At 41.4% G+C, this 15,644-nt stretch overlaps 1 protein-coding gene across 1 annotated transcript in view; it reads right to left on the bottom strand.

Moving 5' to 3' along the window:
• The window catches only part of CRACD (capping protein inhibiting regulator of actin dynamics), a 104,042-nt gene that overhangs the window by 33,796 nt on the left and 54,602 nt on the right, over positions 1-15,644 (bottom strand). The window contains 1 exon segment of the mRNA XM_079306119.1: positions 4,357-4,525. Within this exon segment, the coding sequence (XP_079162245.1) occupies positions 4,357-4,525 (169 nt within the window).

Raw genomic sequence — 15,644 nt, 5'->3', positions numbered from 1 at the left:
GCAGAAACACTCTCTACTGAAGGGCTGTCAGGATCATATACAAACTGCAGGTGCCTCAGCACTCAAGTAGGAGCTGGAAAAACAAAAGGCAAGCTAATGGCATTTACTGCAAATTTCTACTAAGTGATAAAATTAAAGCAAGCAGTAAAAAGTCCTAGATCACACACCTGAGAGAAAGCTTCTGTAACACAAAGAATTCAGCAAGCTCATAATAGAAGGAGGAAGTCAGGAGTTGAGGTTTCAAAAAAAGCTAAGGTCAGCAGAAATACTGAGTGTGATGTTAGCTTTATCTTCTCTCAAGACACCAGGAAGCATTTCAGGAAGGCTCTGGCTATGGTCTACTGAGTACATATCAGAAATGGACATTCATAGGGTGGTTGTGGCTCCTATTTCTGTGCTACTCGGCTGAAATACAATTTACAAAAAGGGAGAACCAACTCTAATTTCACCAAAACCTGTAATAAATTTATTTTTAAAAATCCATTCAAAGAGAAAAATGCAGTTATAATCTTTTCTGTCCTGGAATATCCTCAATACACTTCATAACCCAGAAATAATGAACCTTTTCCAAGTGCATGCATGTCAGCTGACACAAATAAGGAAAATCCAAGCTTGTTTTTTTCTAACACAAAATTTCTTCCCTATGTTGCTTTGCTCTGCTTGGGCTTTAAGAGATACTTGCTTAAATCAAATCTGTGATAAGATGAAGTCTTCAGGAGAAGGTGGACAACAAATACCACAGCAACAAGGCACATGCACTGGAGTCAAGAAGGCTCAAAATGAGGCACTTAGAAAGGAAATTGGGACTGACAAATGCCAATTGCAGAAATACAGTTAATTCACAGAAAAAAAATACCCAGTGTATGAAAACTGGATGTGACAGAGAGAAAGTTTCTTGGGAACTCTTTGCAACTCCAAGTGGGTAGAAAGGTCACTTTTTACTGTTGATCTAGATTGCTTCTCAGAGAACTGCCCAATGCTGAAAGTAAAGGGGTCCCATATTTTTGGAGGATTGTCAAGACACTGAAGTTAGCTCAGAGACTTTCTTCTGGAAGGTCAATGCTGTAACACTTGAGTCCTAAACAGCTGACAGGTCTAATTCCAGGTTTTCTGAAATAGTGCATTCAGCCTAAGGAAAGGTACTCCACTGTACCCCCAATAAGAGAAATTTAGTTCCCCGCTGCCTCTGCATATCAAGCCAGCATGATAAACTTTAGCAGGGCACTGCACAGGCTCCCTTTCAGGTCTATCCTCACAATGATTGCTCAGAAGTTGAGTATTTGTCAACTGTGACAAAAAAGACAAATAAAAAAAAACTTTTAAAGTGCCAAATCATAGCCTCAGAACAGAAGATTCAGTGAAGCTCCATAAAATGTGGAGCTCTCTTGTAGTCAGTACTTCTACCTACTAGCCCTTATGGTTTGGGCAGAAAGTTAAGGAATACAGTTTTAGCTTTATAACTCAAGAAGGGCAATATAGAAATGGGAAAAGAAATTCCAGCAAGACAAACTGCAGCAGGAAATGTCCCACCTGGGTATTGCAAAACAACATAGATGAGTAAAGAGGTTGAAATGTGCATATATCAGGATACCAAGCAAGTTATTTGCATCTGATGAATCCAGGATGTAAGAAAGGATGGACAGGCAGATCTCTCAGGCTGCTTCCAACTCAGCTAGTCAATCTACACCACATGTAGATTACCTAAATTGCTCCAGGCATGTCTGCATCACCCAGCAGCACAGTGTCCATTAGAGATTCAGGTGTTAGCTGTGAGCAGGCTTGTAAGCCAATACAGCCCTCAGTGAAATACTAGCTCAGGTCTTGGAAGCAATACAGATGTCTTCTTTAGCCTACACTCATTCATTTGCTTGTTTCTACCTTCCAAGGTAGAAGCAGCTTCCTCCCTTAATATATTTTCAAACCAACCATGTCCTCTCCCCAGAACAAAGCTAAACGCTCACAGGACACATCTGTAGATAACAAATTCATGTACCTTGCAGGCTGAGGAAGAAATATAGCTTATGAAAGGAATGGGAACATCCCCGAGCTTTTACTGCAAAATTGGAACTTTTATTAAGTTTATTTTTAATATGCGGTTGTTGCACATCCTTAAATTGAAGCAAATGGTTTTACAAAACTTCTCAGTATTTTGCTTGTGTAAATATACTACTAGTTATTTGTATTTGCTCTAGTCTATTTCTGCATGGATAGTGGAAAATATGGCAATGTATTTGCTGTCAGACAACTTGTAAACAACTATGTGTATTGTTTTAGTCAGCCTCCCTCTGCATTCAATTCATAAATGTTTGAAATTGCAGTAAAGGCTAAAAATATATAGTGGATGGAAGACATGTTGAAAAGAGATTTGAGTGGCAAAACTAAGTTTCCAAAGCAGTTGAATGCACTGCACTGAACATTCATGCTTGCAAAATGAGTAACGTGTCAAAAACTACCTGCAAACTGAAACTTATCATCAAATCCCACCCACATTTGCACCATGAAGCCTGACAGGAAAAACAGAGCTTTGACTATTTCTAGTAGGCTAAAACCTCTCAGGAATCACAGAAAGAAATGTTTCACTTGACATGGGACCCTTCACATTTAGTAATCCCCTCTGATTTAAATTGTACTGTCTGATTTTTAGCCACCAGAGGCTAACTTCTAAGGCTTTCGTTAATCAGAAAAATTAAAAGGTCTAAAAATACAAGCATTTAACAGTCTCAATCAAGGTTTGCCACACCTTCATGTCCCTGTTGAGGACCAGGACAAGTTCCCATATCACTGTTTGTTTCTGGGTGCAGCACTGCAATTTCAGTTGTGCCAAATGGGAATTCCCTGATAGTGAGGTGATGCTGTTTGGTTTGCTTGGTTCCTTTGTGAAGGAACAGGCACTAAAACCTCCTACAGTGGCCTGGCACCGTGCAGTCAGGTAATGCACTGCTGCAGTGGTCAGGCACATCTCCAGCTACAGTGTGCTTATGCTCAGTACTGATTTTCTGAAAAAGTTGAGATGAGCAAAAGAGGTGTACAACATTACACCACAGAAACAAAAAAAAAAACACCCTAGTACTCAAGGAATTTCACAGAATAAATAAAAACACAGAAAATAAAAAAACCCCACAAATAAATAATTTTAAAAATCATATTTTCATAGGCACCATTAGAAACAGTGTTTGGGGTGACACTTCTGATAAACATTTCATTCTTGACCAGAGGGATTTGGAATGGTGTTTTTACCCTTTCAGAGTTTTCTGTTACACTTTCAGGTACACTCCCCAGTGCAAACAGCCCTTTTTTTCCAAAACAGCAGGCTTTGATCAGGTGTCAGCTAACCTCTCTGAGACAACCAGTTGGAAAGTGAAGTAAGTGTTACTGACTCTAGTAGTTTATGCATCTGGTCTTGGGACTTTGTTGCTATTGGGGTAAGCGTTTCTTTGGGTTTTGTTTGCTTGGGTTTGGTTTGGGTTTTTTTTCCTGTTCCTAGTTAGAGATTGGTGGCTTGTTTACTCTGTACAGTTTCTTATTCTCACCATCCCCATAGAAAATTCTCATGCTGTCCTTCTGTCATCTTCTGTTGTCACTGGAATATGATCTGATTTTCAGATGCCTCTCTCCCCTCTCTTCCTCCTTCTATTCTACATTCAAATAGGTTCAAAATAAAAGCAACCTGTCTGTTGACCCCAATTACAATGCAAAAATTATTTGGGATAGAAAGGGAAAGGATTCACAGAATGACTAGGTTGGATGAGACCTTCAAGATCATCAAGTCCAACCCATGCCATAACACCTCAACTAAACCATGGCACCCAGTGCCACATCCAGTCTTTTTTTAAACACATCCAGGGATGCTGACTGTACCACCTCCCCGGGCAGACAATTCCAGTACTTTATCACTTTTTCAGTGAAAACCTTTTCCTAATATCCAGCCTGTATGTCCCCTGGTGCAGCTTGAGACTGTGTCCTCTGGCTCTATCAGCTGCTGCCTGGATGTGTCTGTCTCAACCAAAGTGCACCACCTTGCAGGGAAATGTGTGCAATAAAGCATCTATAACAGCCAGCTCAAGTTTCTCTTTTGCCCATTTTAAAAACAGGGATGCCATTAATACCTCTGCTCAGATTAAATCACAGAGCTGGATTCAAATCCATTTCAGCTTCCCCCTGGGATTTCTTTTTTGCAGAGCAGCACGCGTGGAAGCAGTGAGACTTTGAGGTGCAAAGCAGCAGGTGTCACGCTCAGGGGAAGGAGGGATGCACACGCAATGCACAAATGTACGAATTGCTGCCGTTTAGCAGAGGGAGAATGTAAATGTGGCTCCGTGAGAGGCAGGGGGACAAGCAGGTGCAGCGCTCACTCACCTCAGCCCGCCGCTCGGCTCCTCATCCGAGGAGGAGGTTCCGCTGCAGATGTTGCCGAACGAGTGGCTGGGCTTCAGCTTGGGCTCCTCGCACTCCGAGACGGGCTCCCTTTTCTTCCTCCTGCCGAAGAGCTTCTTGAAGGGCTGGAACTTGCCTGCCTTTTTCTTGTCTGCGGACGGGAAGACAGAGCGGCGCGGGGCTGAGCCGGCGGCTCGGAGGAGGGAGCGGGATCGGGCCAAAGGGCGAGCGCGGCCCCGAGCGGGCCCAGCCCGCAGCCCCGAGCGGCAGCGAGCGGCGCGCTGCGCCTCGCTGCGGGCGCGCCACACTCACAGAGCACAGCCACGGCCGGCCGGACAACTCCCGGGCTCAAGGATATGCAGCCAAACTTTTGGATCAACAGAAAGGATAATTTTGCGAAGCCAGAGCGTAACGCTGCAGTGGTTTTTGGGTTTTTAACACAGTTTTGAGCATTTTGCCAATAGGCAAACACAGCTTTGGTCACCCCGCTTTGGAAGGGGATGGATCCCCTGCCTTGGGTTGAAAGCAATTGAAAACAAACAGCTGTGGTTTAGTTATGAGGCATCATAACTAAATAAGTCAATTTACAAATGAACAAAGACAACAGGATGAATTTCTGTTGGTTTGTACTGGGTTTCTTCAGTGGGTTACCCCAGCTTCATATCAGCAAAGTCAACACATTTCTCTGGCTTTTTTCCCCTAAAAACTGAGGACAGAATTTGACCAAACATTTCTTCCTCGAGACACTGAAATTTTCGAAGCTACACCAAAAAAAGCACAGCAAAACCACGAAACACACATGAAGACAGGAACAATACATAAAAATTTAACCAGGAAAAAAAGTAACCTTTTTACTTCCACCAATGACTGGAAAAAAATAAATGCAGCTTCAATCTACTGTCCCCCCATCTATTAAAAAGAACTACCATGACTTTCATGAATGTGCTAATTCCTAATGGGCTGGGATGAATCAAAGAATACATAAAACATAATAACTGTTAAAGAATTTTACTCCTCTTAGGCATTACCTTAATTTTGCATTAAATCTACTTAAAACAAGCTAGTTGGGTTTTTTCTTTGTTGTTTTGTTTTTTTAAACCCCAGCATTCAGCCTCCTGTCTTAGTTTGAGAAGCATCATGTTGTGCTGGTAACCAATATTTTCATGAGTTAATTACATTCCTTTAATTACATTTCATGTGCTTTTCTCTCAGGCTGTGTGCACACACTGCCTCAGTGTGCTCTACTCCTCCTGTGGGCTGGGGCTCAGCAGAAAGTCCCAGTTTGGTTGCAAGGCACATGCAGGCCCTGTAGGAACTTTGGCCAAGAAACTCCAAATATCTTCTGTAGTGCAATAGCATTCTTCAGTTCTTTCTCAGGTTTTACACTCTGCTCTGCTGTACCTAAACAGGGTAAGGCCACATCTGGGTAAAACGCCTTTGAAGTTACTGGAGGAATATCTGCAGGGTTTTCAGAGGGAGAAAATGTGCCCAAGCATATTTTGACCTGGCTGCTTCCAGTGGTAAGTGGTTTCCAAACTAGCATAGTGCCAGAGAACCAAAGTTGAACCCAGCTTGGCATCAAACTTACACACAGTTCATCTATCTGTGTCTGATTATGGATGAAATAAGAAATCTACATTGAAACTACAAAGTCAAAGAACAAGAGATCATAATTCTGCACTTCCTGTACAGATCCATAAGAAGTTCACACAAACTTAATTCTTCTTGGGCAGTCAGGACACACAGCACTTGTGTAAAACATCAGGGCATCCAAGTAGCAGCATAAAAATAAAAAACTGAATTATGAACTTCAAATTCAGGCCCAGCATCAGAATTTTCCAACCCAGAATCACTGACTCACAATAAGCAGATGAGGAAAACAACACCTGGAACAGCAGTTTTACCAGGAAGATGGGATATGGAAGATTACCTGTCTCCCAGCCATGCTTTCCATAAGCAGATCCACGTGCAACTCCAGCCAGACCAATTGCTTGCTGCTCAATTCTGACTTTAGATATATGTAGAATGTATTTACATATAATACAATATATTCCTATATGAACTCCTAAAAGACAGGCAGGCAATCATGCAGAGAAAGAGAGAAATTATTGCTCTTGGCCACAGCTGCTCTGACCCTTTGCACACTTCAGAAGCTGACTACAAAACACCCTAAATCAAATGGCAGAGCATACAGGACAGAAAGCATCAGTACCAGACACAAGGCTGGGTAGAAGAGTTATTTGTTTGGAGTTCACACCTTGCTTGTTTCCTCAGTTTTCTTCAAAAGGGAAAGCTGCATGATGCCAGTTTCACTGGTTAATGTAATCTACTGCATAAATCAAACTACAGCATTTAAAAAAAAATATTCTCACCATGTCATTCATCCACATTACTCTTGTCCCCTCCTCTTTTCGAGATCTTCAGCTTTAACTATGAATTGCCTCATTGACTTTAAAGCTACAGTACTGATTCACTAACTATGAGTCTAGTGTTGAGGAAATGTAACAGGTCAACACAGCTTTCATTTCATCAAAATGAGTGAAAACCGACACACTTATTTGCAGCCAAGATCTGATTTTCTCTATGTGATTTAACATGTCCCTTAGCTGTTTCCTTGCTGCAGACCCATCATCACAGCTGTCACATTACTAAGCATGAATTTTTTAAATCAGGCTTTGTGACTCATTCCAAAGCCAAAGAACACCCTGCCCTGCACAGGCTGCATGTGTTGTTCTCCATCCTGACAGGTTTCTAAGGAAGAAATGCCTGACTGCTAAGACAAAGTCTGTTTATGTACATTTTTCACAAGATCTTATGGATGAAGATGTGGGATGATATTGAATGGTGAAATGCTTCCTGTAAGAGTAAAACAAGTACAAACAGTATTCCAAAGACCAGCAATGCAGCAGACAATTCTCTCCACAAAAGCTTTTTGCATCTGTAATTCTCAAACACAACTCATCCCTTCTCTCCATCTCTACTGCTGAAAGAAAAAAAATGGGATAAGAAAGGATGAAAGTTGGGACATTCAGTGGTGTCAACTTGCAACAAGGACAATTGCTGGGAAAGCCAGGAAACAAGTCACCTTACATGTGTCATTTGCTCCTCTCCTAAATCACTTTAATGGAATCCTAGAGATCCAGCCCCAGGAGACCAGGGGAAATAAGCAATTAAACCTTTTTTCCTGTCTGTTTGACAAGTCTATCTCGTTCAAATCACTGTAAACAGTTAACAGTAAACCAGTTTTGAATCACAGAATAACATAAGGTGTGAAGGCGACAGATAAACAAGGTTGGATACACCAGCTAGGATAACACAGCACATATGGTAGGCACTCTCTTCTCAGCTACCAGAAGAGTAGCAGGGCAGATTAGAATAATCTGTAACCTGTCATATAATTTGTCAGATGCACAAAGACATGCAGTGTGTAACACAGAGCCAGTTAAAGCAGAGAGCATCATGCAGGCAGCACATGGTGCCTCCACTCTTAGTGAGAGAGGAAAGCAGCTTCTGCTCTCACAGTCTCTCTTACACTCTCTCTTTTATGCTCTCCGAGAAAGATGAAGGCGAGTGCAATGGCCTTTATTGCCAGGAAATCAGGCACAGCCTTTGGACTCCAGCTGGCAAAGCCTTATCAACATGCCAGCTGAAAATCCCCCATAAAATAGCTTGGAGTGAAACTGCTCAGTTCCATTGGGATTCCCAGGCTGTGATGCCTTTCAAAAACAGCACAGAATCCTCAACACAAGCACAGGCCAAACAAAGCCTTAACTACTGTGATTATAGAGGGAAGATATTTAAATTATTGGGAAGGCAGTGAGCAGTGTATCCCAGACAACAGGCAAGGGTGAGGCTATGTCACTGGAGGGATAGAAGAGATGTCAATGCTCCCAGAAATATCTGAAAAGCAGTTTCCAAGCAAAGTAAACTTAACATGAGAAACAGAAAGAGTCACATAATCACAGAAGAGACACCTAGGTGTTGATTCCTTGCAGCTTTTCCTATTTGCTGCAGTGCTGGGGGGCACTCACAGCAGAGTGGGTGGGGAAAGCTGGGGGACAGAGCTGCCAAGCACATACATCAGCTGGTGGGTAGAAAGATGATTGTTGAGGGAAAAAGAATTAGAACCAGGATTCATAGCGTTGATTTGAATTTTAAGTTATTACGACCAATATTTTACAGGCCCAAGCTTTGAAATGGGATTTGCAAAGGTTTCACAGATTTTTTTTGCTCATTATATGAAATGCAGCACCTGTCTATGACACTTCTCATAGTATGAGATATTGCACAGGAGCTGTCTCTGAAATTATGTTCTTTGTTAGTGAATTTAATGGCCATAAAATATTCTGTAATAAACTAGATTAATGAGAATATGAATTATTTAATTGAATAGACATTTCTATAATGAATTTGGGGAATGGAAATCCATACCAATGTAGCATTAAGAACTGTGTGGCAGAGAGAGGACATGTGGGTTACTGGGCTACAGGGACAATAAGCAGCCAAGGTGGAAAAGGGGACTAAAAGATTGTTAAGAGGGTAAATTGACTAACATTTCTCATTGCATCTCTACAACAGAAAAAGGCTGCTATGGTACACCTTCCTGGTATCACTATTAAAAAAAACAAACCTCAGTTTCAAGCTAATGGTATGCTTATTGATGCACTTTTTTACAATAACTCAGGATGCATCCACTACAATAAGCTCTGCCCTGTTGAGCCTTGGGTTGGCTATGCACCTGCAAAAATTTCTTTGCTTTTCAGGTGCCCACCAAAAAAGCAGCCTTCCTTCCCCTTTGCCCAGTCTGTTCTAATGGCATTCAGCTTCTCTGGGCAAACTAGGATTGGCACTTGCTTCCAGCCTTGCCACTCACTCCACATCTCAGTACATCCATTTCTGTGAGATGCCAGAGGTGCTCGTTTTTGCTGATAAATTTTCAGCACTCCCTGGAGAGGTGTTTCCACTCCTCCAGAAAAGGAAGATAAATTGTTTGGGTTCGAGTAGGAAAAGAGCAAGCTTTGCTCTGCCTAACTATGTTCCCATGTTTTAAAATAGGTGTGAGCTCCTGTACCTGTGGTAGCTCATATGAGTCCACAGTGAAAATTGGTTTCTGGACATTTTCTGCCATCATGAATTGCCCTCAATCCATTGCCCTCTCTTCCAAAGGTAGTTAGGGTTGATAAATGAACACAATCTAAATATACAAAACAGGCACAAACACCAAAGGACCCAAGGAAACATTTAAGAGAACATACAGGGAATAAAGATTGACAAAAAAAAAAAAAAAAAAAAAAAAAAAAAAGACTGATGCTCAGATTCAATAAAGTAACTTCTGAGAAATGGCTTCACCTCTGTGAGACATTTAGTGATAGCACTCAACACTCATAAAGCTGACAGTATGCAATAATCCTATGCTGAGGTGATATCAACTGACATAACATCAATACCTGAGAAACATTAATGAAAACAAGACTGAGAGATATCAAAGGCATCAAATTGGTGTAGACACAATGGTCTAATGAAACACCTAGGCAAAGTAAAGGAAAGATTGGGGCCATATACTTGCCTCTTTTTCCAAGAGTATCAGGTGATCTTACAACAGATACTATTTCCTGCAAACCTTGTCCCAGAGAGGGTGGGGTATTCTTGGATTACCTGATATAAACTAGTAATACTACCCAAAGTATCCATAACGAAGCAAGAGTGAATCTTACTTTCCAGAAACATCTTTTTTCCCTTGCCATCTGCAGAAGTAAAAAACATTTCCACAAAAAACAGCCCACTTTGTGATTTTTCTTCCTCCCAAAGACTATTTTCCAGAAAAACCATACATAGCTGAGACAGTCAGCTGTTAGGAGACACGAATGAATCATAATAGAGTCTACTAATGTTCAAGCACCATGTAATATGTTTTATCACCCAGAGCAAGGGAAGAGCTATTTCAACACTTCTCTTGATACATCAATGAAATACACTCTTGAAGGTAAAAGGACTTAACCTCCACTGGATGAAGTTTGGCACAGTGATCTTTACAAGCAGCAAAGAAATATAAATGAAGAGGAGGAGTAAATAAAATTTTTAAAATGTTTGGATGACATTAGGAAGAAGTAGAGCTAAGTAAAAAAATTCTTCAGTCTCATTTACAATGGCAAAAGTCTGCTTTCATTTCTGAGCTCCTGTTCTCCTCTTTTCCCTACCTTTTAATTAAGTCTTCCCAGCCAGTCTTTGTATTTCTGTGCCTTCTGTTTTCATCAAGCATCACAATGACTGGTCGTAGAGCTCAGAAACCCTCGTCCATCCAGTGACATTCTGCCTTCTTAATCCATCCCACTGCCATCCTTGGGCAGCACCTTTGGGACTGAGAAGACATTGCCCTCCAAAAAACACAACCAGACTTGGAGCAGGTAGTTCAGTTTGGGAATGTGTGAGGTAGGCTGGGGATAGCAGAGATTCCCAGCAGGGAAGATAGTATGAGAAAATTAGTATGAACTTCAAAAGCAAACTCTGTGTTCAAGGGGTTTCCTTCTTCCAGGGGAAAGCACCAGTTACAGGCTACATAGTGAGTTGCCAGAGGGTGTAAAAAAGGTGGGAATTCATGTCCTGAGGACAGTAAGAATGGGCAGTGGAGTTCATGCCTATGAGGACATTTGAGAAAGGGTTAAGTAAATGCAATAGGTTTACTGAGATGCTGGGCTGCACTGCAGGACATACCAAATAAAACCTGCTTATTATTGCTCTGGATGCAGTGATGCATGTGAGACTTTTAGAAGGGAAGAGACCTTCTGATTCACCAACAAAATATTATGCAACAGAAGGGAGAAAGCTTTGTTTTACTGATGCAAGGCTTTCTAACTCAAGTTATTTATGATGGGCAACCCTTTTGGTGTGCTGGGTTTTATCTGAGGTTTCCAGAGCTGCTTTAAACACTTGATGCCAATGCAATAAAGAGATGTTGATAAACCTCCCCAAGGCAGAGCTACTTCCCTGAGGCCCCATGTCAGAGCAGTGCAAAGTCCAAGGAGTACCACGTGCACTGGACAAACAGCTCCCACTGCCTCTCCCCAGCTGCCAGAGGTCATTTATACCTCCTCAAGGCTGGCACAGGCTGCTGACAGACCAGGATCCTACACTCATATCACAGTTTCTAAGATCATTCTTCCAAAGGATTGTGTTACAAGAACAGTTTTTCATGCCACTCCAGCTCTAAATAAATCCAGTCAACATTTTTAGATCCATACCACCTCCACTTTTCCACTGGTGAGAGGAGGAGCATTTCCCCATGACAGAAACTATTGTCAGAAATATTAATTTTCATGAGGAGAGCATGAAACTCATAGACCAAATCTCTTCAGTGATAAGGCAGAAGTGCTACCAGCACACTGCTGAGTTCCACCAATAAGAAAAAGCCAAAGAAGGACAGTTCAGAGTGCAATGCCAGAAAGTCGAGATGGCTGGAGGACTGGGATAACTGGGATAGAAATGAGCTGAAGCATTATGTACAAACCCATTTCTTTAAGGCCTTTTGCTGAGATGTCCCAGATCAGCAAGAAGTGGGTGAGAAGAGAGATGTACCACTCCAGCTGATCACAGGATAATTATAAACCAGCACTGAGGTGCTGCTGCAGAAGTGCAATGTCCTCCTTTGGAAAGGGCTCTGGGGAGTGGCAGGGGTTACTGACCAAGCAAGGGGCCAGAGAGCCACTGACTACCAAACCACTAGGGGCTAATAAAGCAAGGCTTTAAGAAAGGAGATACCTCCAATAAATTTTAGACTGGGATTTAGAATTTTTTCTTTTTTTTTTTTTTTAGGAGGAACAACAAACTAATGCATTACTGAATCACTATGACATAAAACAAATTCTCTCTTCGATGTCACATCATGGCAATATTATTGAATAAAAATTTCATGTCATGGTGTATTAACCAAATTCATCATTTCTGCTTTTAACGCCTAACACAGAGACCAGTACAGACAGAGATAGAGTAAGTTTTTCCATTTTTGCATAATGTATTTTTCATTTTAGTATAACGTGTTTTACAATGTATGAATTTTAAATTTGCACCTCAGACAAACTGCTAGAATATTTTAGATAGGTCAGATTAAATGGAGAGAGTAAAATTTTCATTTTATGAATTTACCTACTCCCCAGTCATGAGATGTTAGCAGGTTTTCTTGAAATTATCAATATACCTTTTCACTTAGGGCAGCTCCATGATGAAGCAAAAATATATTTTAAAAAATTTCAACATAGTTCTACATGTAGCTCTAAATGAAGGGGAGGGAAATCAGTAGAAAGAGAAATCCCAACAATTACTTTATGCCTGTGTGCTTTCTTTCAAATCTCTGAATTATAAAGTGGTATAGAAAACACAGGAGTAAAAGGAGTCTTATTCTAAGCAAATTATTAACTACTCCAGTGCACATATTAATTTAATAAGTTTGTCATTAAATTTTATAAGGGCCAAGCTGAACAGAAGGCAGTAAACCCACCTCCCCTCCCCAGATTTAAGGAACTAAAATGTCAGGACCATCTCCAATTTTTGCAATGAATCACACGACCCCCTTATTTGAGCAACCTGAAAGCCAAGCTAAATCTGACCTCAGGCTGAATGAGTCTATAAGAACTAAAACAGCTTGTGCTGATCTCTGATTTCAAAGAATTAGATCATGCTGTTGTGGTTTACAGCTGTGTAGCAGAATAAAGAAAATAAACTATATCTTAAGAAAAGAGCTGCATAGACCATGGCAACCACAAATTCTCCAGCAAGCTTTGTTAAAAAGCAAAGACCAAAGTCAATGGTGAAAAACACAGTGGGGAGAAGCATGGAGCAGGGAACAGTTCTGTTTTGTTAAGTGTTTGCGGTTTGTTTAATTTCTGGAGGAAGACAAACCTTCCTTATTCTGTTGGGCAAGGTAGACAGAAGGAAGTGTGGCACTCATTCCCCAGACTGGCATATCCCCAAAATATCACAGGAATAACTGCAGTCAGCAGCACAGTGGCTGAAGATCCTGGTCTGTGCTCCATTCCCAAGGCTGGAAGCACTGTGCTGTCCCATCTCTGCTCCTGGAGCTGGGCAGAGCTGTGGCAGAAGGACACCTTTGGCTCCCCACTGCTCCCCTCCTGCTGCAGGCTTCCCATTCCCAACCACCCTGCCAGCCACACTTGCTCCTTCTGACAAGCAAATCCTCTGATACTGACAAAAATTGTGGCTAGATTAAGGTTTGGGGCATCAATCTTGGGTCAGGGAAATTGCCTATTCAACAAACATCAGGATTTCCATTGTCTGAGCAGCTTTCACTGCATACACAAGCCCAGATTACCATTCTCCTCAGGAAGAGCAGCACTGCACTGAGAGCTCCCTGTGTTGCTCAGGGACAAGATTTACCAGCAATTTCAGAAACAAGATTTTTAGGGTTAAACAGACCATGGAGATAAAACTGATCATAAGTATTAATCACTAATTATACTAGCACTGAACACACCTAACCCAGCTGCTCCTTATCCATCACCTGTTCCCATGCAGTGAACAGGCAACAGGCTGAGGCACAAAGGAAAACCTCGAACAACTTTTACACAGAAAGAGCAGATTAAAGACAGGAGCAGGAACATGTAGCTGCTTTCCCACATCCACACCAGAGCTCTCAGCCTGGGTTGTCTTCACCACCCAGGCCAAGCACAGACAAAGGATGCAAGTAAGACATTTTTGTGACAGGAAGAGGACTGGAAATCTTCAGGTTAAAGTTCTGGCAACTTTCTCAAACACTAGATCTGCTTTAGAAAAGGAGCTTCTAATTGACTCAATTCCTTGTCTTATCATCAATGTACCAAAATATACAGAATAATGAGAGCGAGGTGATTGGTTTGCCTTTGCCTTCGAGAATTAAAACTAGAGGAGCAAGACATCACTTGAAGGGTTTACTGACTGGAAAACAGAGAAACCTGATGAAATTTTACCTTTTAGACCTACCTAAAAATATCTAAAAGAGAAAACATTCTTGATTAGTTTTCTTCTGATATTTGCAAAACTTAAAATATTCACTTCATAGAACACTAGGAGGTATTTTGCCATCACAGTTCTTTGGCTAACACTGTGTATATTAACATATAACACTAATAAGTAGAAGCAGTGTTATTTTAAATGTCAGCCAAGTGAGATTTCAACTCCAAATAGAAATATCAAGAAAGGGTTCTTAATAAATTCTGAAACATCAAAATGGAAAAAAACATCCATCATACTACAGTGCTGCTAAATGAAATCTCCCCCTCTGATCTATTTTAGAATAAAATTAATAACTCATGAAGAAGCAAAAATAAAGAGGAAAAGAGAAGCAGCCATGAAGAGATGATACTCAAGCATTTAAAAAACATCTAAAATAATTCACATCCAAAATGCCCTTTGCAGAAAACATAACTTTCTCTATTCTTGAACTAAGACAACCAGACATTTCCTTTTAAAACATCTTGCCTTTAGGTAGCAAGAGCAAAGAGAAAAAATTATTTCCTATTTTAATGCTGTTTTGGTCCAGGCGAGGATTTTCCAGGCCATGATGTGACTGATCACACCAATCACACATCACCTCACTGTGCTGAGAATACAAAGCATTATCATCATTATACTGGTGAAATACATCAAATTTAGCCACACAAGGTGAATGAGATTAAACTTCACTGAGAAAGGAGACTGCTTTCTCTGAAACATCACTTACCCACATTGGAATTTATTTACCATTTACTACATTCCAAAACAAAGAATGGAGGGGACCCAGGTGGCCAGGCAAATCACAGGGTCCCATGTGCTAGTGAAGATGGCTAAAAATAATAGCCAAGAGAATTTAATGCATTGTAGATTGCAGGATATGACATCAAGATGGACCCTTGAGTGAAAACTCTTTGAACATGCAGTGTGTAAGCCTTGGAAAGACACTGGGAGTGCAGGTTGTGTCTGTCATAATCTGAGGGGCTGCAGCAGCTGTGACAGCCCTAGGGACCAGCCAAGTGCTGTGTCTCCTGATGCAACATCATTCCAGAAAATGTTTCTTGTGCAGGGTGTTTTTTGGCACATTAGATACCTTCCAGCTGCTCCAGTCCAATGGCAAGAGGAGCAGAAATCCTGTTCTGCATCTGGCCAGTGCCAGGGCCTGTCTGTCTAGCGTGAAGGGAAGCTGGGGTCCATTTCAGCAGCTCTGAACACTTGTTTCCTGGCTGCTGAAGAAAATTTTGGATCCCTGCAAGCAGCTTGGTACAGGGCTGGGTGCCCTGACTGTCCAG

This window comes from Erithacus rubecula (genome assembly GCF_903797595.1).
Source record: "Erithacus rubecula genome assembly, chromosome: 5".
NCBI classification, from domain to species: domain Eukaryota; kingdom Metazoa; phylum Chordata; class Aves; order Passeriformes; family Muscicapidae; genus Erithacus; species Erithacus rubecula.
Note: the sequence above shows the minus strand (reverse complement) of the source record. Positions and strands in the feature narration are given on the sequence as shown.